This window comes from Tamandua tetradactyla, chromosome 19 (genome assembly GCF_023851605.1).
Source record: "Tamandua tetradactyla isolate mTamTet1 chromosome 19, mTamTet1.pri, whole genome shotgun sequence".
Lineage (NCBI taxonomy): Eukaryota > Metazoa > Chordata > Mammalia > Pilosa > Myrmecophagidae > Tamandua > Tamandua tetradactyla.
Genome location: NC_135345.1, coordinates 12,852,744 through 12,879,251, shown reverse-complemented (window position 1 = coordinate 12,879,251; position 26,508 = coordinate 12,852,744). Strand labels below are relative to the sequence as shown.

Here is a 26,508-nt window from a genome sequence, read left to right as displayed (position 1 = left end):
ATTTCATCTCCAGAAAATGAGTAAATGACTCTTGCCTTACATCTAGATCTTTTCAAAAAACAAATTGCTTTTTTTTTTTAATTTTTACTGACAATAATATAAAACAAGCAAGGAAAGGAGACGTGGTATGCCTGATAATGTTCACTACCTTTTGATTCAAAATGCATTTTTCAAGTAAATTATTAAACCAGTTTAATGGTTTGAATTTTGCTAGGCAATGAAGAGTCTCCACCGAATGTTTTGGGAAGATTGGAATGGAAAGCCAACTTGAAAACTAAGGTATGGCTGATAATTCAGTTTTGCTGAACTGTGAATGGTCTATCTACCCTTTGTTAAACCACTTAAGCAGTGTAGAGTTCTCGTTCTCGCTTTACTAAGACATTTAAACATTGTTATTGTCACATCCTGTGGGTGCTGTGATGGGTAGAAGGATGCTAAAAACTTCAGCAATCCTATAAATACCATCATCCATTCCATTTACTTAAGCCAGAAACCACAGAGTCACCCTCAGTTCCTCCATATTTAATCCATCGCCTATTCTGTATAGGTTCCACTTCTAAAATATAGCGTGTTTCCATCTATTGCTCTATTTCTACAGCTACCACTTTAGTCTAAGCCACTACTTCATTAGATTCCCCATTGGACTTTCATTTCCACTCCAGTCATAGGACTCACAAAGTAGTGAGAGTAATCTTTAAAAGCATAAATTAGGTCATGTCACTGCTCTAATTAAAATTTCCAATGGCTTCCAGTTGCACTTAGACTAAAATCTACTTTTTTATCCTGCCTAAGTGCCTTACACAGTTTTGCCTCTCTTTTAATTTCCTTGGCTGCTCAAACACCATGAAATGGATCAGGTTAAGCAATGGGAATTTGTTAGCTTACAGTTTTGAGGCTAAAAGAACGTCCAGATCAAGTCTTCAAGGGCAGTGCTTTCTCCCCAAAGACTATAATGTTCTGGGGCTGGCTAGTGGGGATCCTTGGTCCTTAGCTTGTTACATAGCAGCATCTCCTGGTCTCCTTTCTCTTCCAGGTTTCATCAGTGTTCATTTTTTTGGTTGCTCACTCTGTGCTTTTTCTCTCTGTGTCTGAATTTTATTCCATTTAATATTATTAAGGCCTATCCTGATTGAAGTGGGCCACACCTTAACTGAAGTAACCTCATCAAAAGTTTTATTTACAGTTCATTCACACCCACAACAATGAATTAAGTTTAAGAACGTGTGTTTTCTGGGTTACATATGGCCCAAACCACCACCACAGTCTCTATGTCCCCTTATCCAGCCTGATCTCAGGGTACCCTCAGAATTTACATGACACATTAGCTGTAAAAATGGGGGCTGTAAACAGTGCAAAGGAGACCCTACTTACCTACAGTATGTGTGTGGTCAGTTGGGAAGGCTTGCCCAGGAGGATATAATGAGTTGAATTTTGAACGTAGAGGAGAAGAAGGAGAAAGAAAGGAAAGCACTTCATAGACAAAGGAAGCTGCATCTTCTAGACAGAGAGAGGAGGTCTCATAGTGTGTCCCAGGCAACTGTAGAGGTCCAGAGTGAGCTGAGATGGTACTTAAACTAGACTAGGGCAATGCAACCAGATTGTGAAGGACCATATGTGCTCTGCTAAGTTGGAGTTTTACTTTGAAAGTAATAAAAGAGCCACTGATGGATGAAATATGTGAGTAGACTGGCTTTTTTTTTTTTTGCATGGGTAGGCACCAGGAATCGAACCTGGGTCTCCGTCATAGCAGGTGAGAACTCTGCCTGCTGAGCCACCATGGCCCGCCCTGTTTTGTTTTTAAAGGCAGTGTATTCTATTTTTAAATTTTGCACAGACTTGTAAGAGTACATTTATATTGTTGCAAGATGCTGATTATTCTGTTTATTTCACTTGAGGTGAGTCTCACCTTGTACTGAAAACCTCAGTTAACTTATATTTATGATGTTTTGGATTTTTCAGACATTTGTATCTTCAGAGGAGGAGAAAAATCATGAAATTGTAGCACCAACAGAAACTTCCTGTGGGGGACAATCTAGTGGGATAGGTAAGCTCCTTTTAGCATTTGCTCAGATTTTTTTTTTTACCTTGCATGAGTTTTGCCTTTTGTCACAACCTCAAGCCAGTAGACTATTCATAGGAAAACACAATAGGCTATATGTATTTGCCTCTCACTTTTTAAAATAGGTCACCAAAAATTATTTACTATCTCCTTTTTAACATATACTTTTTGTCATTGTGTTCAGTTTTACAAAAGGTGATTATTTAAATCTGATCTCCCAATAATCGTGGCAAAAAGGAAGTGATTTTGGAGCAAACTTTTGCTCTATCCCAATTTGTTTCCCCAGGCCCCTTCCTGCCCTTGTGTGTACAAGCTCACTCATTTCCAAAAGCTCATCTATACCACATGAACTAGCCACTCTTAGCCCTTGGAATCTGACTTTTTGACCCAGTAACTGCACTGAAACTATTGTCGGCCTCTTCCTGGGTCTGATCCATTTCAGCCTCCCTGTAGCAACATTCTTCATTGTCAACTGCAGATTTTTTAGGGGAGGGAAAGGCCTGAGAGGCATAGTATTAGAAAGGATTTGGGCAGCAGCTCTCAAACATTTTGGTCTTAGGACTACTTTACATTCTTAAAAATCATTGAGAAGGATTTCAAAAGAGCTTTGTTACAGGATTATGTCTGTTGACATTTACCTGTAAGAAACTAAAACTAAGACATTTTTTACACATGTATTAAATCATGTAAAATAACAGACTCTATAAATTAGCATAAATACCACTTTTAAAATTTAAAAACAGCTAGGTTTTCCAAAAAAACAAATATAATGAGAAAAGTGACATTGTTTTACAATTCTGCGAATTCTTTGTTTGGTTTAGTAGAAAATAACTGTATCCTCGTATCTACTTCTAAATTCACCCTGGTGCTATTTGTTCTGGCTAAAGTATGTCAACAAAATCCAACATCATAGATAAATTGCAGAAAAAGGGAGAATTAATTTAATAACTGTTTCAGATCATGAGGCCTCTGGGAAACTCCATTGTATACTCATGAGTTTACAAGACAAATAACATGTTGGCATTAATATGAAAATAGTTTTAACCTTGTGGACCCCTTGATGAAAGATCTTGGGGATTCACCAGTGTTCCTTGGACCACACCTTAAGAGATGCTTAATTAGGGAAATGGAATTGAGAAAAATCCTAACAATGTAGAATTATTTCTAGTTAGTACTGTGGTCATTGTATATTTTCTTCTGATTCACACATGAACAGGGAAAAAAAAATAGTAGGAACTTTAGAGAATGTGACCAAATTTCTCCTCTGTTTTTATGTTGTTGAAATGTCAGTGCAAATCAGGAGGAACAGTCAGGATAATTTTGTTGCAGAAGGCACTACAAAAACTTGATTAAAGGGAATTTATTAACTCACAAAGCTGAAATTTATTAACCCACAGGCAAAGCTTGATCCAACAGCATGGTGGTATCCCCAGAAATAAATCTATCAAAAAAGATCCAATTCCCTTTTTTTCCCTCAACCCCCAAAGAGATAATCATTTTCTTATTCTTGACCTCCAGGAAAATATCTTTGTCCTATCATTCCTGGCCTAAATTCTGAGACTTATTCTGATTCAACCTAGTTTTATGTGCCACACTCAATTAATTACTCTGACCAGAGGAATATAACTTACTGGTTGACTTAATCCAAGTGCTCTGTTCTCAGGACAGGAGTAGAGTCAGTATCTGAAACCGTGTGGTACCCCAGACCTCGGTCTGGGATCTTGGGGAAGGTGCAGAGACGACAGCAGTAATGAATACCGCAGCCAGCTCTGCTCTTTTAGTTATTTTCCTGACAAATTCTATTAAGCTACGTACTAAGGAAATCAAGACGGATAATGCAATCCCTGCCCTCAAGGAGTTCCCTGAAGTGGGCATGTGAATGAGTAGTGTATAAAGTGCTATAGTAGAGATATATACCTGTCTGCTGAGGTCAGCTTTTGTTAGGTAGAGCCTCAAGGAAGACCTGTGTTTAAGCTTATAGAAAATAAGAAATAGTAGAAATGTATAATAAAAGTTCTCACTTCATTTCCCGGTGCCTGCCCTTGAAAAAAAAAAAGTTCTCACTCCCCCTGGATAACCAACTCTAGTACAATTATGATTTTAAGCACCAATGAAATCATAATATTTATATTGTTCCTTAATTTCTGTTTTCTAGCCATATATTTGGGCATCTTGATTGTCAATATATACAGATCCACTTCATTTGTTTTAATAGCTGAATAGTATACCTTAACACATTTTTCTGTTTGTTAGAGCTTTTGGTAGTCTTCAGGTTTTTGTTATCCTACATAAAGCTGCAATTAACTTCCTTATGCAAGTTTTGAATTTTGATAAGCACTTTGCACTTCCCCTAATTTTGAACAAAATTAGAAAAAATCTGAAAGAGCAGCCTTTCAAAGTGTATGATCTCAAGAACCTTATAAGCAGAAGTATTGGCCAGTCGTGGGAGGCCACTCCAAGACCTGGGTTAAAGTGTTAAAACCCTAAAGATGACTAATCTATCCAAAACCTCACAGATGCATTAGTCAGAATTTATGTGGGGAGTTTAAAGAGTACAAATAATTAACATCTCATTTGTTAATTGTAAAAATAAGGTAACATTTTTGGACTCTAAAATCTTTTGTTCCAACAGTGATAGTTCAGATTGCTTTACCATGTTTAGATATAATTCAGTAAGAGAGCTACTTACGTAAAAGGAAGTTGTTTAAAAGAAAAATGTGTGTTCTGTCTTTGTTGAATAGAAACAGTAGACCTTGTACTTCAAGTTTCTAAAGCATATAAACACACCATTCTTGTCAGAAGGGATGGACCTAACATTTCATTTGAAGGCAGTATTTTTAAATGAGCAAGTGCTATACTGCAGCTTAGCTGTTGCAACAACAGGTCTTCTACCTTTTTTTTAAACTTCGTTATCACCAACATAGTAAAATTACTGTAGTGAATTCATGAACCACTATCTTAATTGCAAAAATGCAGTATTAATTTCAGTTGTTTTTCTGGCACAAATTATAGAAAATAATTGGTCAGAATTTCACAATTCATGAAGGCAGTGAGGCCGGTTAGCACCATGTTTAACTTTTTCACTTTGTTTCTCTGTGGTTCAGAAACTATTCAGTTCCTTATTTCTCATTTTTTGTTTTTGAACAGTTGAACTTCAGATGGAATCTTCTTTGGTGAATGAATCACTAAATGTAAGATCACTGTAATGTTTTGGCTTTGTTGTTATTCTTTGGGTTTTTGTTTTGTTTTGGTGAGCGATTAGGGAGGAAACATTTGGATGAAAAGGTTGCCTGTCTTTCTTTAAGAGACAGGAAGCCATGTAGTTTGCATGCTCTCCATCGTAGGTCAGCATATTGACAGCACCTTTTACTTGTTCTTTTCCACATTCACCTATATCCACTGATGTCATGAAATGTCATTTTCCTCGAGGAAAAAAAAAAGTCATTTGGAATTCAGCAGCATTATATTTCTAGACACTCTTTAGGCCAGTGCCTCAAAAGGTTATTGTTCACAACTTCCTTGGAAATAGGAAGAAGGCAGCCTAGAAAACTAACCTGATATTACTAACGAACTCCTGCACAGAATTGTGAACTTTCTATGTTTTATTATTATATGGGATTAAAAATTGGACTTTGATGTCTTAAATCATCCTGTCATATACATAGAATAGATTCTAGTTTCAGAGTTAGAGTTTGGCTTTATGCTCTTAGAAGGCTTTTCTGAAGATACTAATCCATAAATTGCCAAATATACAAATTCTTCCCCAAAGATGTGACCTTCATAATCCCTTTAGTGCCCAAAGGGATTTTTTTTTCTCTCTCTCTCTATCTCAGTGCATTTGTAGGGCACCTAATAACTCATCAGTAATGAACATTTTGTAAAATGCTTGCTAAATGCAGATAGCCATATTCTTTATAGTGCCCCAGAGAAATGAGGAGAACTTTGCTTACCACCAGTCAACTGTTTACATGGAATCAGAGTTCTTACCTTATTCTATCAGAATTCCCTTTTCTTTATAACTTTGTGTATAGCTAGAAACTCATACACAGTATGCTAAATAAGAAGAAAGAGAAATCTCCCGCTTGTTTTCATTCAGGTTTGCCCTCCAAAAGTTAAGAATGTTCTATCTTTGACTGACAAGATTACAAGGTCCTGGGCTTGTGCTCCATCTGAGCTTAACACTTGACAAATATTCATGAAATTTTGGCTAGGATTTTAAATGTTGTAGAATATTCTCAGACTTTCCCCTCTGTAAAAAAGTAGGATCAACAGAATTTGCAACAAAGAGGAAATCTTACTGTAGAATCCTTTAGTATTTAATCATGAGGGATTTGGGGATGGTGAAGGGAAGGGATTCATAGAATTCAGAAAATATTTTTCCTATTTTCTGTTCTTTCACCATAATCATTCTAAAAACAAGGTAAATAAGCATAGATGATAATTTGTTAAACCAAAACTTCTTCAAAAGAATTTTCTCTGTGTGTTTGAAATTCTAGGTGAAATTAAAAAGAACAGGTACTCTGATTCCTTTGGGTATTTGCACAAACAGCCAGATTATGAAAATGTCCTTCCTTTTTCTTTTTCCTTTTGTGAAAATATCCATAAATAACATTTTATATTGTGTATTTAGGTAAAAAATCTGGGCTCAAGACTACACAGATATTCTGACAAAGAAGGTAAGTTGAGGCTCAGAGTAGTAATTTTAATAATAATTATAATTACTACTTGTTGAGTGCCTTCTATACTCTTGTGCTTATGCTAATTACATCGCAACTTTCTCTCACTTAAGTCATATAGTCCTGTAAGGTGAGTATTAAGAACATCACATCTGTAGTTGAGGAAATTGCAGCTTGGAGAGATGAAGTGACTTGTTCAAAAATATACAGCTTCTAAGTGGTGCCTTGCCTTAAATTAGTATTTTGCCGGTAACCTCATGGTGTACTCAATCTATTGTGAATGTAACAGGCCTAGTCCCCTATGGTTTGTACCATAGGAGAAGTCTAAAAAATCTGTTCCTGGTACTCAAGTGTAACTTGTGTGTTAACTTCTGACAGTTGGTCTCAATGTGGGAGCAGACCAGAGGCAACACATTTATGTGGCTCTTCTCCCAAGGACCAGGTCTCATTCTAAGAGCCTGTGGAGGCCACCAGCCCAGACTAGTAATTCTTCTTTCAAAGTGAACATAGAATCTTGATCAGACTCCAAATTTTGTAGATTCCCTATAAGAAGAATAGGGTTTTATAAACACCCGTCACCCAGTTTTGTCATTTCTTAAAATTTACTCTATTTACTTCACATTTTTTAAAAAGTGTTACAGATATAATTGAATTCCCGTTATACTGCCTTCCCAATCTCTTTCCCTTCCATTCCTCTCCACAGGGAGCCACTATTTCTATAAACAGTATGTAGCATTATGTTACCTGCCTTAAGTAAAGGGCATCACATTATATAAATCTTATTTTTTCACTCAGCATTATATTTTGAGATTTAGTCATGTTTATTTGTATAATTCTAGTTACTTTATTTCAATTTCTGTTTGATATTCCATTGTGTGAGGATACCACAGTTAATTCATTTTTGCTTCTTTTGTTGGTAACATTTAGGTTTTTCCATCTTTTTCCAAAACTATGCTATCATGCATGACCTTGTACCATCTCCTAGTGCATAATAGTGCATTTGTAGTGTTCCTGTGTCTCTAGGTGAGGATTTTGTTTGTTTGTTTGTTTGTTTGTTGGCTTTTGAAAAAAAGCAAATTTATTAAGTTACAAGTTTACATGTTCTAAGGCTGTGAAAATGTCCAAATTAAAGCAAGGCTATAGAAATGTCCAATCTAAGGCATCCAGGGACAGATACTTTGGTTTAAGAAAGCCAATGAAGTTCAGGGCTTCTCTCAGCTGGAAGGACACATGGCAAAGTCTGCTAGCTTTCTCTTCAGGCTTCTTGTTTCATGAAGCTCCCCGGGGGCATTTTCTTTCTTTCTCTCCAAAGGTCTCTGGCTTTGTGGGCTCTGAGACTTTTTCCAAAATGGTTCCCTCTTAAAGGGCTCCAGCAAGCAACCCACCTTGACTGGATGGAGACACATACCACCCACAATTGGATGGGTCACATCTCCATGAGAACAATCAAAAAGCTCCCACCCAGCAATATTAAACAGAAATTGAAATAAAGTAACTAGAATCATACAAATAAACATGACTAAATCTCAAAACATAATGCTGAGTGAAAAAATAAGATTAATATAATGTGATGCCCTTTACCTAAGGCATGTAACATAAGGCTACATATTGTTCATAGAAATAGTGGCTCCCTGTGGAGAGGGATGGAAGCTAGTCATCTCCTACATCGTCACAGAGACTTTCATCCCTGGATGTCATGTCCCACAGAGGGGAGGGCAATGATTTCACTTGCAGAGTTGGGTTTAGAGAGACTGAGGCCACATCTGAGCAACAACAGAGGTCCTCCAGAAGTACTCTAAGGCATGCCTATAGGTGGTCTAAGCTTCTCCACGGCCTACATAAGCTTCACAAGAGTAAGCCCGAGGGCATGGCCTATTGATTTGGGGGTCCCTAAAGTTTGACACAGTATAAGGGGATTCCCTGATGGTAAGGTTTAATAGTCCCATAGTCTTTCTCCCATCCCTCAGGGAACTCAGTCAATACTTTTTGATTATCTGCTTAATATACTCTAGGATGTTTCCAGGCATTACGATAATCTATGTAGGATTAAAGGAGCTCTTTCTTATTCTCCCTGTGGTTCAGTTCTAGGTATGGATTTCATGGGTTGATGGGCACCTCTTCAACATTAATGAATGTACCAAATTGTCCCTAACTGGTGTACCAGTTGTCACTCCACGCATATCCAAGTATTCCTTGATAAATCTTAATACAGTATTGTAACATGCGATATGAAATGGATTTAAAGTCTTATATCTAAAGCCCACCATTGTGACCCTGGACATGTTACTTGCCTCCTTGAACCCCATTTACCAGGTCAAAATTCGGACATAATGGAGATTACCTGATGTTGTGAGAATCTTGTCAAAAAACATTTGTTAAAGGATCTCTTGCAGTGACTTGTACATAAAAGGCACTCAATAAAATTACTAACCCATTTTCCCTCCCTTCTCTACCTACCTCTCTTGCACACACACCATCCTAAGAAACATGTATATTGAAATGAATAAATATTAAAGTTTTTTCTCTTTTTGCTTTTGTTACTCAGAGATTTCCAGTAGTAAAAAAGATAACACAGAAGCTGTAAGATGTCATACTGTTGAAGCAGATCCTAATGAGGTGTGTTTTCCTAAGAAACTGAAATATTTTCACTTGTTCATAAAGGCTTTAATTTCTTATTTATATTAATGTATTTGTTAAGAGTTCTTCATATCAGTTTTACCTATTAATCCTCTTATAATTTTTAGGTAATTTGGCAGGTCTTGGGGCTGTTTTGATATATCCATGTCATACAATCAAAAAAAAATTTTTTTTTCATATACCACTAAGAAACATCATTATGGATTGGACCACTAGAAAAAAAAATACTAGCAATTAAATTATGACATACCGCAGATTATGAGATTTATCCTGACTTCAGAATTGTTAAATATAAAGTATTTATCTAAAAAAAAAAATACATCTTAGAGTTGTTGAAATAAAGTATTTAGCCAGAAACAGATGTTTCATAAGGATTTACATTCAGTTCAAAAAACATTCAAGCTTACAAAATGAGTCTAATCTAGATGCCAGAAATGTTTTTTAGTTTAGTTTAGTTTTTTTTTTTTAATGCATATATAAATTCATTCAAAGGCTAGAAGTTCTTCTGTATCTGTCCCTATTTCAGTAGATTTGGGTCCAGATTCTCTTGCCTTTAATACAGTCATTCTTAATTTCAGGTTGAAATTTCAATTCAGGATGCAGAAAGGTATACACCTAAAAGGAAAAAAAAGAAGCATTACCCCTCTTCAGAAGATGAGCTAGGTATTTGAAATATTTATATTCCTGTTTTACAAATCTTTCAAAACCATATTTTTTGAAATAAAATAGTAGGCCAGTAACAGAATTCTTGGGGGTAGTAATTGTTTACTTTACAACTCTTGAGGTTGGTTTATTTTGAGACAGGCTCGACACCTCCAGGGTCCTTTCTGGACCTTGATCTAGGAATTAAATTGTTCCCTATGGAAGACCTAACCCCTGGAGGTCACACATGTCCACTTTCCCTCTCTAACATGGGCCTCTGGGTTCCAACCAGCTGCCACCAAATTCCACATTTTATGTCATAAATAGATGCCTTGCAAAATGAGTGAAGCACTTTATAAATGCCTTTTCTGTGCTCCCTCCTGTTGATTTTCTCATGGCTTGTAAAGTTCATGTCCAGTAGAACTGTCTACAATGAGGGAAATGTTCTATATTTGCATCGTCTAGTAGTACAGTAACTGCAGTAGCCATATGTAACTACTGAGCACTTGAATGTGGCTAATAGGACCGAAAGATGAAATTTTTCATCATATTTAATTTCTTTTTTGGGGGGGTGCATAGTCCAGGAATTGCATCGTATTTAATTTTAATTAAATTTAAATAGCTACATGTAGTTTGTGGCCACATATTAGAAGTGCAGGAACCTTTATACTTTTAATATCTGACACAAAGTAGAAATTTAGTAAGCATCCAATAGAGATTTATTGAATGAATACATAAGAATGGGTAGTAAAAGTCCTTTCCTTTTTTAGTTAGCAATATGTAATTATTTTATAATCATTGAGTTCAGACTATCTGCATGTACTATCCATGGTACCTTATAGACAGTCTCTTTTAATCTTCACAATAACCTCATAAGTTAGGTATTACCGGCCTTTTGTAAGGAGAGAAATTAGGGTGCAAAGAGATTATGGCTTTACTTCCAGCAAGGAATTCTGATTCCAAAGCCCATGGTCTGAATCACTAAGCGATCTCAGAAGGTAACTCATTAAGGAAGTTGATGTTAAAGTATCTCTGGGAACTCTATATACCCTCAGGCCTTTTCTATAGAACCTGCTACTTTGTTGTCTTTCTTTCTTTATTTTTTTTTTTGGCTTTGCCAGGGCCAGAGGCTCAGTGCTCAATCACATAAGATTATTTTGGCTTCACTGTATCACAAGTTTAGGAAAGAAATCTCAGACTTCTTCCAATAGTACCATGCATTTCATTTTTCATTTAGTTTTTACTCCTTTGTGATTCTGTCCAACCTGACAGATGATAATCCAGATGCCCTGGATTCCAGAATAGAAACAGCACAGAGACAGTGCTCTGAAACAGAGACACAAGATACGAAGGTATTTTTTCCACTTATTAATTTTAAGTTTTGGGTAACCTATATGTTCTGGTATCTCTTTCAATTTATATATCTCTAACAATAATAAGTCTAAAAGGGGGTGGGCCATGGTGGCTCAGCAGGCAAGAATGCTTGCCTGCCATGCCAGAGGACCCGGGTTCAATTCCTGGTGCCTACCCATGTAAAAAAAATAATAATAAGTCTAAAAGGTGTGTTATTTTTAGGATCTCTCCAAAAACAGATATTGCACTTTATAATAATTAAACTGCAAGATTGTATTACTATTACATTTTAAATGTAATAACTTCTTAAATTTTTCTGATTATATTATTTACTTCTTAAGGTTTCTAGGCACTTTCTAAGTAATATGCTTTACTATGAGATACACTTGCACTAAATGTTGAAATACTATGAATACTATGAATTTTACTTTAAAATTTTTAATACTTTAACTTCTTTCTAGTTTAGCTATGCCCCTAAAATATAGACTTGTCCTTAGTCATTGCCTTTTTCCCTATGGTCTTTTTTCATTTTCAGCATTTTGAGGTTTATTAGTGTACAAATTCTCAAGTCAATGAATTTACAGTTTGTTGTCTACTTTTAATGGAATTAGCTCTTCCAAAATGAACATTAGCTTGAGATTCCTGCAAAGAAACCTTAAGACAAAGATAATAATTATAATGTAAGTGCATACAGATAATAAAAAATGGCTGAGTTGACTCTCCTATTACTAAGAAGTAAAAGAAGCTTTTTGTCATCATCATAACCAGGTTAAAAAAAAAAATGTGGATCTGGTAATAGCTGACATGAAGTTGGCAAAAAGTTCAAAATGTTTAAGAAGACTTTTTTGAAATGTAAACATTATAAGGATGTGTTTGTTTTTTACCCCTCTTTCCTCCTCCCCCAAATCCCTGAAAGGCTTCACCAAAACTTGATGGCATTGGATGGCTTTGAGGAAGCGAGTGGAGAGTAGAGACATTTTGCTATTAGACTCTTTTGAATTTTGAACCAGGAGAATATATGTCTACTCAGAAATAAGTAAAATTAAAGTGAAATCAGGATTTATGATTATTTATAGTGGTTTATTAAAATTACAACTTTAATTTTTTTATTTCATCTTTTTCTCATCCTGCTTTATGTATTTTAGCTTACATGATATGTTAGTATTATGGTGTAAGCATTTTGGTATTTCATGCTTAAAACTTTTGTGACTAGAAATGAAATCTTGACGTGTTGAGACTGCTGCTCTAAATGGGCTGAACTGTATACTCGGAAAAGCCTTTCATGCCTTCCTCCCCAATCCCTCCCCTCCACCACCCTATGACTGTTGCCATTTCCTATCAGTTCTTCCTTTGGAGTTTATTCTTTTGGAGTTTTTTGTCTCTTGAAAAGGCAAAGTCCAGGATGAGGGAGGAAAAGAACAATTTCTATTTTGCAGGGAAAAAAAATAATAGCCTTGCTACTTTTTAGTTGAACCATATCTCATCGTTTTCTGCCTTCAGAGTTTTATCTCTTTTAATAGCCTCACTAACAGAAATAATAATTACTTTTTAAAAACATTTTCCAACCAAACTATTCTAAAAAGGCAGCTAGAGAAGTGCTCTTGATATTGAAGTAAAAACTTTCAAGGGGATAAACGGAGCCAGTGTTAAGTTTGCAAAAGAAGCTTCTTGTCTTGTTCAACTTCTCTATAGGGAGAGCACCCTGGAGATTTCGAAGAACTATTGAAAACAAGTTCTAAGACAAACTGCACTGTTTCTAAGGCAATGGAAGAAAAAGGTAAGTGGTACATCTACTGAGATAAATTATTTTGAGAAGAGGCTAAGCCTTCAGAGCAGTCAGCATATCTCTCACCACCCTTCACCAGTACAGGACTCTCATTCCTAATAGGACCTTGGGAATGGTTTTTAATTTGAATCTCATTCTACTCAGTGTGCTGTTTATCAACGAACCACACTTAAGCTCATTAATTGTGATGGCATAGGTGTGAAAATGGAATGCATGTGCATGTGTATCTGCAATTGTAAGTTACTGTGGTAAGCTGTTATAGCAGTGAAGGCTGACCTTGGTTATGCACAGTGAACAGAACTCTGCCTTTTCTGCAGATGAATATAGCAGCAGTGAAGCTACTGGTGAAAAGACGGAGCAAAATGAAGATGGCAGCACAAAATCTCAGGAGGCAAGCACTGTTTTCCATATTTATTTGTTCAGAATTATTTAAATACTAAAAACAAATTAAAAGCATTAAAGACTTTTACCTATGGGATACCATTTCATGCTATGAATTTATCAATGTCATTATCATTAATTTTGTTCTTCTTCATCTTCATTTTCTCAAAATATTTGTTTGAGACCTACTTTTGTCCCAACAGATAGAATCAACCCAAAGCTCTACATCCTGGCCTTAAAAGTTAGCATAAGGGGTGCAAGGGTAGTTCAATGGTAGAATTCCCGCTTGCCATGATGCAGGAGACCTAGGTTCAATTCCTGGTCCATGTACTTCCCCTCCCCCCCACTCCAAAAAAAAAATTAAACAAATGGTGCTGCAATAACGCATAGAAAAAGAATGACGTGATCCCCACCATACAGCGTACACAAAAAAAACCTTAGCACAGCCAAGTCAAGTACTAGAACAGGTCAGAGAACAGTTTTCTGGGCCATGTCTGGGCAGGATGAATGAGAACAGCAGCAGGGTGTGCAAAAGGCATGCAGGGGCAGCCCAGTGAGACCTAGATTCATGAGGCAAGCATATGGATTCCTGAGAGGCAGCAGGAGTGGATAGGCCATCTCATCAGCCCTGCCTGCTCCAGGGAGATTTAGTGGGCTTTTGTGTGTGTGTGTATGTAAGGGATAACATTTGATTACAAGTAACTTCAACTAAATCTGCATTTAAATAGAGGTACATATTTATTTACAGAAGTAAAGCTAATGCCTACTGGGAGCTTACTTTCATTATCTTATAATCCTTACAATTTCATGAGTTCATTTAATTGTTGCCAACATTTATCAGATGAGGAAACAGTAGTAAGAGAAGTGAAGCTGGAAGCCAAAGGTCACGTATTTTTAAAGTGACAAAGCTGGAATTTGAACCTTCTTAGGATGGGACTCTAAATCTCATTTTAAGAAATTGAACTGTTTGTATGGTGAAGGATGAAGTTATTTTTTATTGTTTTTTTTTGCTTCTTTTTTTTTTCTTGGGGGTGACTCTTAGGCTTAATTTTAAGTAGGCTTTGCCTGTCCTTTGCAGTGTTAAGTTTCATATGAACAAACCCCAAGATTGGGGGCTTAGCCTATTGCTTCGGTTGTCCCCACTGCTTATGAGAATATCAAGAATTCTCCACTTGGGGAAGTTAAATTTTCCCCCTTTCTCACCATTCACCCAAAGGGACTTTGCAAATACTTTTTTATTCACTGTTCAAATTACTCTGGGATTTATGGCGGCATCACTCTGGACAAACCTACAAAATCTCATGCCCTACTCAAGGTTCCATGTACTATTCTATTGTGTTTTTTTCTCCTTATTTGCCCCTTAGGAAGACCAACCTGTAATCATTAAAAGGAAAAGAGGAAGACCTCGTAAATACCCCATAGAAGCATCGTTAAAATCAAGTAGGTATTTGGCATGTGTTCAGTTCACACAGAAAAAATTTTCAAACTTATTTGCTAAGTGAAATTTCTTTTGTTTTAGAAGAGGACTCCAAAACAGATACTGGTGTTGTCACCGTAAGTAATTATAAAAGATAAAAACTGTTCAAGAGTTTCCTCTTGACCTGAAAGGTATACTATGCTATCTAGTTTTTCACTACTTTATTTTTCTAAGAGTATATGAAAAGCTTTAAAAGACTTCCTTAAATAAAACAGTGAGTAACCATTCAAATAATATTATTAGTGCCACCTTCATATAAACAGATTTATATTAATTACTTTGTTCTTCAGTATGCTTTCATCCTCTCTTAATGATTTCGCTATTATATAAAAATTATATAAGGACTTGCTTCCTGTAGTCAGTTCTTGGTTAAAATATAGGCATGAGCTATTTTACGATTTTTAAATGATGCTTTCTCTGTGGAGATTTACAGTGTGTCTTGCTGTCTTGGCTACTTTCTATGCAATGCATTTTGTAATAAAGTGTACACTGATTTCCATGTGGAAAATCCTCAGTATTATTTATCTTTTTAAGCATACTTTATCTGTGACCCTGAAGTACATACCCAACAGAATCGTATGATGATTTCATCACCTGAATTCCCAACATAACAATATAATGAGGACAAATATAGGCTGATGGTGCCCATGGGAATCAAACCTCAGCTCTGCCCCTTGCTTCAAATCTGCATTGCTAAGCCAATCACGTGCCCTTGAACCTGAGTGTTCTTGGCTGTGAAGTGGTACAATAATACCTGTAGCTCTTGACAGATAGGATTGTCATAAGGTATCGGAACTAGAGCCATGGGAACAAACTCATTTGCCAACGTGTACCACCGTTTTCTGGTGCTGGGGGATATAAGCACAACGGGCCCTGCTGTGTCGCCCCCTAGTGCATTACCTCTAGCACAGCAGCAGGGTTGCTGGGGAGGAGTCTTGCTGCAGCTTTGATTCTTGTGCAGAAACCATGTGCTCAGAAACGTTGGGATCCACATGTGCTTGATTGATCAGCTACAGAAAATAGGTCCCAGATATGCTGCCTACATAAATAAAGGCCCTAAACCTTCTTCAGATTGTCAGTTACATTTCTGTGTGATGTTGATAAATTGCTAAATTCAATTTTTTTTTGTTTGAATTTAGGTAGAACAGTCTCCGTATAGCAGTAAACAGAAAGTAATACAAACAGGTCTGTATCTGTTGTATTCCTCTGTGTATGTTCTCAAGTTTGGAGGGGAGGCTGGCTGTGGTGTAGGTTTAAGAGTTTCATTCTGTTTCTCATTGAAGTAGATACTAGCCTCTTGGATAAAAACCATTCTAACCATGAAAGACTATACCTCTTGGCTTTTCCTGTGATCTGAGCCATTCTTGGTGTAAGAAGTACTGCATTTAGAACACAGCCCCATGTGCTTGCACAGAAAAGCTCCAGAAGGAACATAAGCACTTGGAAGTATGGTTGCTTCAGGAGAAGGGAGGTGGTGCTTGAGGTTCAGGATTGGGAGGGAAAGTTAGTTTTCACTGAATATTTTTTTGTACTATTTGTACAATAAGAATACCTTATCAATTCCAGAAAATTAATAGAACTTAACTTTTGAAAAATAAAAGTAAAAAGCAGCCTCAGTTCAGGGGAATTACAGCCCCATACAAGGAGTAAGATGTAAGAAAATATGAAGATATCATGCAGTAAATGCCAGGTGAGTGGTAACAGAGGCTCAGAAGAGGGAGATCTCACTGGAGGTGAAAGAAATCTAAGCCTTCATAGAGGAGAGTTAAGACATTCCATCAGAGAAAATAACTTGAACCGTGGCATCTAGCCCTTATTACTGGATATGTTTAGGGAAGAAATAGATCAGACTGGGAATTAGACACTGTGGTCAGGAAGGCACAGATTCAGCTCAAGAACCTGGTGTTCTCCAAGAAATTATAACTTTGAAAGTAGCCTGTGCAGCTTACAGAGCCCCAGAACTCAAGAGATAAAATTGTCTCAAATCTTTTTATTCTCATTCCAAAGAGGAAAAAAATACCACAATGCTGGTAATGATTATCTGTGCACGGTGGGATGATAGGTACAGTCCATAATATCTGTTACAGTTACATACATTTCACACAGTTTTTGCAGTGCATACATATTATTTTCATGAGCTAAATTAAATAAAAGCAAAAAGAGCCATTGGTGGGATTTAAAAGTTTGACATGAACAAAGAGATGAACGTGACATTATTTGGGATCAAGTAAATAGTATGATCAGAATACAAGCAAAATAAATTTTAAAAATTACATCTTTTTTTCCCATTTAACCAAGTGTGGTCTTGTGGTCAAGTTTTTCTTGTTTCTTGGAAAATTAAGATTTGTTAAAAAAAAATTTTTTTAAGGGAAGATGCCTTAGTTTTCCAAGGCTGCTGTGATAAATACCACACACTGGTTGGCTCAAACAATAGGAATTTATTGGCTCACAGTTTTAGAGGCTAGAAGTTCAAAATCAGGGTGTTGTCGAGGCCATGCTTTCTCCAGAATCTGTAGCAGTCGGGTGGTGGCTTTCTGGCAGCCTCCATCACATGGCAGTCTGTCTCTTCCTGTCTCTTCTGTTTCCTGTGTTCCATTTCCCATACTTATAAGGATTCCTGCATACTGGGTTAAGGTTCACCTTATTCAGTTTGGGCACACCTTAACTAATGATATCTTCAAAGGTTCTACATACAAATGGGTTCACACCCATGGGACCAGTAGTTAGGACTGGAACATGTCATTTGGCGGTGGGGAGGAATGATCCCATCCCTGACAGGAGATAATTCGTACTTATGTTTGGTTTTAAACCATTTTTTATTCATGTAATAATATTTTAAATTCATAGTATATCAAGAAATCTTTATTACTTGAGTGCCCTTTAAAGAAAGATTCTAATTTTATAAACAATAATGAAAGAATTTTGCAATTATGTGGTTATATTTTGGGGCTGTTAATGTGACATTTGTGTTCTGAATCTGGATAATTCTGACCATGTGATTTGTCTTTTTATTGGTCTGACTTTTCCATCTTCTACTAGGGTATTGAACTTGGAGAAGAGGGTAAGACCACTGTCTTTATCACTAATAAAGTGATAAACTAGAGTATCCTTGAAGGGCTACAGTTGAGTTTTAAAGTCTGTGACCCTGACCACAGTTCCTGAAGCTTCTTGGGGTTTCTCTAGATGCTCTTTTTCTCCTGTGTCTAGTTTCAGAGCTGAAAGAAACTAAAAAGGTGCCCAACTCAACTCCTTTAAAAAATGGAGGCTCAGATCATTAAGTCAGTTTGCCCAGATCACATGGCTTATCAGTGACAGATCTGAAACTAAAACTTTGGAGTCCTGATTTGCATTCTGATGTACTCTCTGCATGATGTCGCAACTCCTACTTTGCAACTGATACAGAATAGTGGCAAATTGTATAGCAGTGCATTTATTAGCACTGGTACATTCATAGGCAAGCAAGACTGTTAATCTAGTTTTACACTAATAAAGTATTAATGCAGAGATTTCCCTTCTCTTAAAGATGAGTCAAATAAAGATACAACTAACCTACAAGAAAAAAGCATAAGCAATGTAAGTGTGTTAATTATTTCCTTATCAAATTTTACCTTTAGAAATAAACTTAGTAAATGATCAGTCTTCCACCCTTTCATCTCGAATTTTATTGCTTCTAGGATGATAGTGAAGAAAAATCAGTAACAAATGTGCGTCGGAGAGGAAGAAAGCCCAAGCGTTCACTCACTCTATCAGATGATGCCGGTATGACTCTGTTGTTTCTAGCACATTCTTAATTATAGACTCTTATCATTTAAAAATGACCTTTAAAAAAGTTTTTCTACTGATAAGGAAAAATCCTGTGAGTTACAGCTAGTAATGATGTACATAAATATGTGCAAAATGGCTCTAATTTCATGTCAGAAATGGTATGTCCCAGATGCTTTTCTGAGTACATATGAATTTTTCATCAACGCTGGCTGTAAAACTGTATAAGTAAACTATCCCAAATGTGTTTTGAGATTAAGTTAAACAGTGTGAATTGCAAGTGCTAAAACACAAAGGAAGTGGAGAACCACCTGATCTGCCTCGAAGTCCCATTCTAAATTTTCCTAAACTCCATGACGCTAGCCTTTGGAAATGTCTTTCAGTATCGTACAATCCAAGTATCGCCCTTCTGTTTGTACAGAATCCTCAGAGTCAGAAAGAAAACGTCAGAAATCAATTTCTGATGCAACTGAGGACAAGAAAGACCAGGAGTCTGATGAGGAAGAGGAAGAGGAGGAAGAGGATGAGCCCTCAGGAGCAACCACAAGATCCTCTACCAGATCAGAGGCTCAGAGGTAATAGCAAAGAGCTGCTAAAGACCTTCACCAGCTTATCCATCAGAAAACAGCTTTGGGGTTCATGGGATCCTCTTCTAATTGAATCACTGTGCATCCATGTAAGCTGTTTCCTTCCATTTTACCTTCAGCAGAGTACCAGCCCACAGCCTTCTGACATTTTGGTTCATCTTGGAGAACCTTTTTCTCATTTGAAACAGTTTTTGGGATCATTATGGTCTTTGCCAGGTTTTAAAAGCCTTTGGTGGGAACCATTCAATTCCTTTGCAAATAATTACTGAGCAGCTACTATATCTGAGTGTGCTACATACTGTGGGTGAAGGCAGAGATACCGTGAAAGAGTCACGACAGTCGACATACTTCTCTCTAGTAAAAGAGGGAGAGCAGCCACACGAATCACTACTGCAGGACACAGCTGACCTATATAATAGGTTGGTTGTATGAAATTGCTCATATTAGCTATTTTTTACTCAAATGAATGATAATTTCCTGTTTTCCAAAGTGTGTTCCCCAAACCCTAGTCTAGCCAGAATCTCTGGAAAGATAGTACCATGCTTAAATGAGTTTGGGAGTGCCAGTGAGTTCTCCCCCTTTAGAAGTCATGGTGTGGGTTGGTTTATTTAGGACGTGGCAAAGTCCTAGAGGAAAGAAAACTGGATAACTTTGTTTAAACAAGCATTGTTTTACCACTGTATTTGCCCACCCCCATTACACATGTTAACATCAACCAGTGTTCCTCAAACTTATTTTGAGAACCATTGCAAAACTATGCAGTTTCATCCTAATGGTTATTATTATTAATAACCTTCAAAGCAAGACTTTTATTTTTTTATTGTGATTCACAGACTATCAAATTTTTTTGGGGGGGGGGGTGGTTATGGCCCAGGTCTCCTGCATAGAAGGCAACATATTCTACCACAGAACCACCCATGCACCTCATCAAACTTTTAAACTTGATATCATCTTTTAATTAAAATGTTCAGGAATATCTATTTTAAGAGCACCACCTGCAGTAATATCATAAAATAGTGTTCTGTATTTGCATAAAGACTTAAAATCTTTAAGTCTTTTCTGATCCCACAAAATTTGCACATTAGACATTTCATGCCATGATTCGATTTTTCAAAGGCTTTAGGCACTCACTTGGCCCAAAGTAAGGTTGGTATCATATTTGTTTTTTTGAGGTGGGCAACTCAGATAAATAGAACAGAAGTCACAGAATCAAGATTCCTCTCGATTGGAAAAGGTGGGGGTGCTAGAGCCAAGCATCACTGTTTTGACATAGGACACTCCACCAACACCACTGCTCCCTCGTAAACAGTCGTAGAAAGGTTGTCCCCTATGGTAGGGCTCACCAAAAGAAAATTCCGTAGGCCTTTCAGACTTCTTCAAGTAAGTGTCTAAAAGCAGCTATCAGATTTGCCTTTTAAAATTCATTCTTTAAAAATGAAGCTTAGGGCGGGCCGCGGTGGCTCAGCGGGCAAAGTGCTTGCCTGCTATGCCGGAAGACCTCGGTTCGATTCCCGGCCCCAGCCCATGTAACAAAAACGGAGAAACAGAATACAATAAAACAAGAAAATGTTTAAAAATGTTTCCCTTTCTTCCTTCCTTCCTTCCTTCTATCCTTCCTTCCTTCTCTCTGTCTTTCCTTTAAAAAAAAAAAAAAAAAAAAAAAATGAAGCTTAGTTGACTTATGGTTCTGCAGTCACCTGGATTATGATCTCTCAGTGTATTTTAGGAAATTTTGACTTACAAATGGATTCTTTTTCTTTAGTTTAGGTTCTTTGGCATTGACTGATGGGTTCCAGGGCTCCAGTATACTTGTAATTTCACAGATTCTCAGGATGGGATGGGCTGTTAGCAATCATCTAGTACTCCTAACCCATTCATGCCTAAATTGCTGCACTCACAGGTCCTCTGAAACCATCTTACTGCTCTTACTCTTACTCAGCGACAGGGAAGACACTTCCTCCTTGGCATTCTCTTCCTGTTGTTCAGCCTCCCTGTAGCTCCTGTTAGATCTAGTTCTGATCTTGGGGCCTTCTATTTAACTTTGCCAGAAAGACTTGAGGGCATCTTCCAGGTCTTCTCTTCTTGTTTTGAGCCCCCCACAGCAACCCTATCTGTTCTTCTCAGCTTGTCTATAGCCTTTTTAAGACCAAATGTGGTCTAATGAATCCAGAAGAGGGTTGTCTCCACCTTATTTTCTAGATACCGTCCTTCAGTGTACATGCAAATTTTAGAGTTGCCTCCGATATAGCTATACACCAGCTAAACAAGTCCTTTCCTTAAGAGTTTTTTCTGGTAAGCCAGATCATCATTCATCTAATAATTGTGCAGTTGACTGGACACAATTACAAGGCCTTAACATTTAGCCAACTGAATTATACTTGTATTAAGTTTGACCTCTTCTACTCTCATGAGCTCTTTAGGGATCTTTATTTTGTCAGCCATTATGATTTCTGTTTTTATCAGTTTCTTTTTCTAAGCCACAATAAACTATCAAACACAGTAAAAGCAAAGATAGAGCCACACAGGCAGAGTTAATTATGGGTAACATCAAGATCTGTCTATTAGCATTAATTTAAAGAAACAGCCCTCCCTAAAAACTTCCTGCTTTAGTCCCCTTTGCTCTCACTTGCCCACAGGAGCCTCATCCTTTCTGAATAGTCATAGGAAGTGGAATATTCAGTGCTATCATTCCACCTACCTATTGTCCAGTGTTTCTATAATCTGTTTCAGAAAGCAGCATAGCGAGCCACCTGCACGTGCAACATCCAAACTTGGCAGCCCAGAAACAATTTCTCCTAGAAACCGCCAAAAATTAGCAAAAGAGAAGTTGTCCACCAGCGAGAAAGTTAGTAAATCTCCCCCATTAGGAAGGTAAGTCCCTGCTTACACTTCAAGTCATTTTTAACCCCCTTAGACTATTTTTCATGCTATAATGCTGTCTTCTAATTTCCTTTAAGATTTTTTTGTCTCATCACATAACTGTCTTTTGAGATCATTGGCTCCAAGATGAATAAGGGCTGCAAAAGGTGTCTCTTAATGTCCCCACTGGTCTGGCCTGGCCTCCTAGCCTTCCCACACAAGCTTCTCCTTGACACCTGTGAGCCCAGAAAGCAGAGCATGTTTCTTCCTCAGTGGTCATCAGTCTGCAACATGGTAAAGCATGTAACCACCCAGAATCTTAGGACCTGTTTGTAGGTAGATAGAGAGCATTGGTGAAGTGAAGAGGTAACAAAGTAAAATACCCACCCTCAGGAACAGCCACCCACCAGCTTGTACCTTCTGCCATAGCCTCATTCATTCCTCATTGCTTCCCTCAGGCCGTGCTGAGTCCTACTTCTTTGCCTTTGCTTATGCTAGTTCTTTCTTGAGGATTACCCTCACAGCTTCCCAGAAAACCAGGTCCTTCCCATCCTTCAAGCCCACATCCTTCAGGATGCCTTCCCTTCTGCTTCAGCCCATTCTCACGTCCCCTTCTTGTTGAAGTACTGTGCATTTGTATTGTGCAGTTGAGAATAGCACATGCCATTGGTTTAGGCATATTCATTTTGTTTCCCCCTCCTTGAGCCATAAGCCTCTTTTTTGTGATCAGGAACTTGTCTTACATTCTGTACATTATAGCATACAAAAGTTGAAGACTCTTCACAATAAATAAAACCCATTCTCATATCTATCACATTGATCTTCACAATGTACTTGTAATGTATGGGTTCATTTTTTATCCCCATGCTGTGGAAAGGAAAGAAAACTAAAAGTGCCAGGCATCTTTCACATAGATTTTCTCATTTAATCCTCATTAGGTGACACACACCCCTATTTATTTGTAACAGGAAGAATCTCAGAAAAGTCTGGATCCTACTCAAAATTGAATATGCAGTGAATCACCTGAGGATCTTGTTAAAATGCAGATTCTGATTCCATAGGACTGGGGTGGGACCAGGGACTTTACATTTCTAACAAGCTCCCAAGTAATGGATACTACTAGTCGCAGCCCACACTCTGGATGGAAAGGACCTGGATGACCTATCAAGCTCACAAAGCTAGGAAGAAGCAGCCTGGCTCAAAGCTTCTATTCCTAGCTGCATGTCACCTAGTGCAATAAATCACGGAAAACTGCAGCACATAAGTATTCATCTAGTGGGTGGTGGTTTTCCATGGATACTGTTGACATGGGTTATTAACAAACAGTGCTTCTTAGCCATTCTCAGCCATGCGTAGGCAACATCATGTTGACCCTCCATCATCTGCGACAAAATTTCACTCGTTTTCAACTCAAAAAATATACTTCACTGGCAAAGGAACGATGAACAAAAAAATATCTTCATATCAATGAAGTCCCATTTATCCATGTCTTGTGATTTTAGTTTTCCAGATATTTTCATTGTGGTAACATTTAATGCTTGCTTGCTTGCTTACCATGTGTTGGGCATCGTACCAGGCCCTGGAGGTAGAACGATGACTAAAACTCCTTAACTGCCTTGGAGAAATATGCTGTCTAATGGGGGAAGCATATCTAAATATGGCTTTCAAACTGTCTGGGCAGCAGCCCACAATAAGAATATATTTTATAGTACAACCAGTGCTCACATTCGTTCTCCTGGAACTGAAACAAAATTTTATGAATCCAACTTAATAGATGTGGTATCAGTGGTATTTTCCATTGTATTTTATTAATATGTTGTTTTAAAATATTGGAGTGTAACCTGCAATTTGAAAAAACAGCAGATAAGTTACAATGGTAAGTGCCGCAGTGAAGATGCAGAGGTTAACGGGGTTTCCAAAGAGGGAGTAGCTTGCTGTGAGCTGAGGAAGACTTCCCAGAAGGAGTTCCTTTTGAACTGGGGCTTAAGAATGGGGAATCAGAAAGCCAGAGAGGTTTTATATATAGCCAAGATGAAAAAATGACTAATTGAAGTTTCCATCAAATAAGTCTAATGGCCTCCTAGAAAGGATTGGATGGCAGAGAGATTGGCTAGAATACTCCTAAAATTCCTGTGCCTTTATTAATGTTTCCAGCTCTTTTCGATCATGTACTCTGAAACATGATTTTGCATTTAGTCAGACTAGGTTGAAATCCTGTATGTTCTTGCTAGTTATTTCAATTTGGGACAGTGTATATATTGGTAGGATGGCAATTGATTTCTTCATTTTATAGATAGAAGCACTAGGGCCCAGAGAAGAAACTAACTCGATCATTGTCAGCACCTGAAGTGTGTGGAACTGGAAGCAGGGTGCAGCCTTCCAGGCTCTTCCAGCAGGGCCTTGTGTTTATTGTGATAATCAGTTAGCTCAAGTTCTTCTATACCTTCCTTTTCCTATATAAACGATACTGGGTTTGATTTTCTTGGCTGTCAAGTTCAAAAAGTCTTCCAAATTTTTAAAGAACTCTCAAATTATTCAAAGTAGCTGCTTATAAATCACGTCCTTGCCTTGACTTCTGTTTAATGCAGATCAAAGACACAGCTCTCCCCTTCTACCAAGCGCAAGAGAGAAGCCAGCCCTCCTGGGGCACGGACAAGAGGCCAGCAGAGAGTGGAGGAAGCCCCTATGAAAAAGGCGAAGCGGTAATCTTGACCACTGCTGACCTAGCTTGTTAGGGAGCTCAGTAGAGAGGAGAGAAGGAGCCTTGGTGGCCCTAGGCCTTTTTTGTTTTGTTTTTAAACCAGGAAAAGGGTATGCATGTGCTGTAAGTTCTTAGGTGCAAGCTTTTCTTGTTATGTTTTAAACAGCTTTATAAACTATTGTTCATAGACAATATTATGTACATGTATTTCAGATAAAGGAGAATAAGTTTACTTTGTATCTGAACTCAAAACAAAGTAGTTGTATATTTTAACATTCAAAATTGGGATTTCCCAATGTGGCACATCACTAATGCAAACCTTTCCAATCCATCAGGCACCAGGCTGCCTTCTGCTAATCTGTGTACAGTATATAAACATGTAAAAATAGGTTGTATTTTACTCTTTGTATGATGCTAATCAATGAACACTTTATTTATTTTACAGAGAAAGCTTATCTGTGAACTTTACTATATATCTGTTTATTTTATTTTATTTTATTTTATTTTATTAAAAAAGGGTTTTAAATGCTATGCAGTCAGGAGTAGAATATCTTTTAGGACTCTTCCTGCCCTGTAATTATCTATGTTCTGGCAGAAAATACAGAATCCTCTCGCATGTATCCAAGTAAAGTAGTTTAGCTAAAGAAAGGGTCTCCATTGCTCTTCTGTTCACAGTTGTGACTCTTTTTTAAGAATGTAACTTGTTTTTAGCTTGTAATTGCATTTGTGACTTTACTACCAGCCCCGTTGACTTAAGCGGTTCTGGTTCAGGTAGAGTCCCATCCCGACACTTCCAGCAGAAACCCCTGTTGGTGTTGATTCTTCTCCTCTGTGCTTTTCCAAGGCTTCTACCAATATTCTTTCCATATTGGCTCTTCAGTGATGAGAAATGCATTACAGATTAGGTCCCTCCTAACTATTGAGCTTCAGGATTTTATGTTATTTTATACATAATTATTTCAAGATAGAAACTGGCTTTATTGCCAGATTCTTTTTTAAACATGTTTTATCTCCCATATGAGCAAACTGTCCAACTTAAGTTTTTCATAAGATTAAACTTTTCTTAAGATCAAATTTGTCTCAATAATGTGATGAGTTGCCAAATAACTGAGATTATTTTAAAACGTTTTGTTCATATTCTTGTTTTATAATTAAATTTTACATTCAGTATGTGTGATTTTTGGTTGTTTTGTTTGGATTTGTTTTTTTATTTTTTTGGACTCTTATTGTAAGGTGAATATTTCTGTCATTTTACATGGTTTCTTACTGAAATTTTATATATAAATTATAAAATGTTTCCCAAAACTTGAGTGGTAAGATTTTTTTTTCTGAGTTTTAAGATTCCTCTTTGTAAAAACCATTTGTTCTCTGTGGGTTTAGGTATATTCTTGCATTTTGACATTCACATATGAGCCAGTGATGGCTGTCCCACCATCACCACCACCACCACTAGAATTAAACTTTAGATGTGGAAGGAACCTTAGAACCAAGGAACCTGAGAGTTCCTTATTTTCTTTAACAGGGATGTGTTTTAACTAATAATGAAACATATAAAGTGCTTATCTTAAAGTTAGTCAGGAGTAGAATC

The 26,508-nt window shown here is 37.2% G+C and overlaps 1 protein-coding gene across 3 annotated transcripts in view; it reads left to right on the top strand.

The window, feature by feature from the left end:
• BOD1L1 (biorientation of chromosomes in cell division 1 like 1) overlaps positions 1–26,183 on the top strand; it is a 54,828-nt gene extending 28,645 nt beyond the window's left edge. Inside the window, exons 11-27 of one of the 3 annotated variants that reach the window (XM_077136416.1) lie at positions 215–279; positions 1,960–2,044; positions 5,207–5,250; positions 6,690–6,735; positions 9,281–9,351; positions 9,951–10,035; positions 11,287–11,366; positions 13,060–13,144; positions 13,471–13,544; positions 14,899–14,974; positions 15,057–15,088; positions 16,151–16,196; positions 18,535–18,584; positions 18,686–18,770; positions 19,195–19,348; positions 22,091–22,231; positions 24,808–26,183. In XM_077136416.1, coding sequence (XP_076992531.1) covers positions 215–279; positions 1,960–2,044; positions 5,207–5,250; positions 6,690–6,735; positions 9,281–9,351; positions 9,951–10,035; positions 11,287–11,366; positions 13,060–13,144; positions 13,471–13,544; positions 14,899–14,974; positions 15,057–15,088; positions 16,151–16,196; positions 18,535–18,584; positions 18,686–18,770; positions 19,195–19,348; positions 22,091–22,231; positions 24,808–24,925 — 1,337 coding nt within the window. In that variant the 3' untranslated portion in view covers positions 24,926–26,183. Of the gene's footprint in view, positions 1–214; positions 280–1,959; positions 2,045–5,206; positions 5,251–6,689; positions 6,736–9,280; positions 9,352–9,950; positions 10,036–11,286; positions 11,367–13,059; positions 13,145–13,470; positions 13,545–14,898; positions 14,975–15,053; positions 15,089–16,150; positions 16,197–18,534; positions 18,585–18,685; positions 18,771–19,194; positions 19,349–22,090; positions 22,232–24,807 lie in introns of all 3 variants that reach the window. The other 2 variants (XM_077136415.1, XM_077136417.1) reach the window with 2 other exon arrangements.
• Positions 26,184–26,508: the final 325 nt, after the last annotated feature.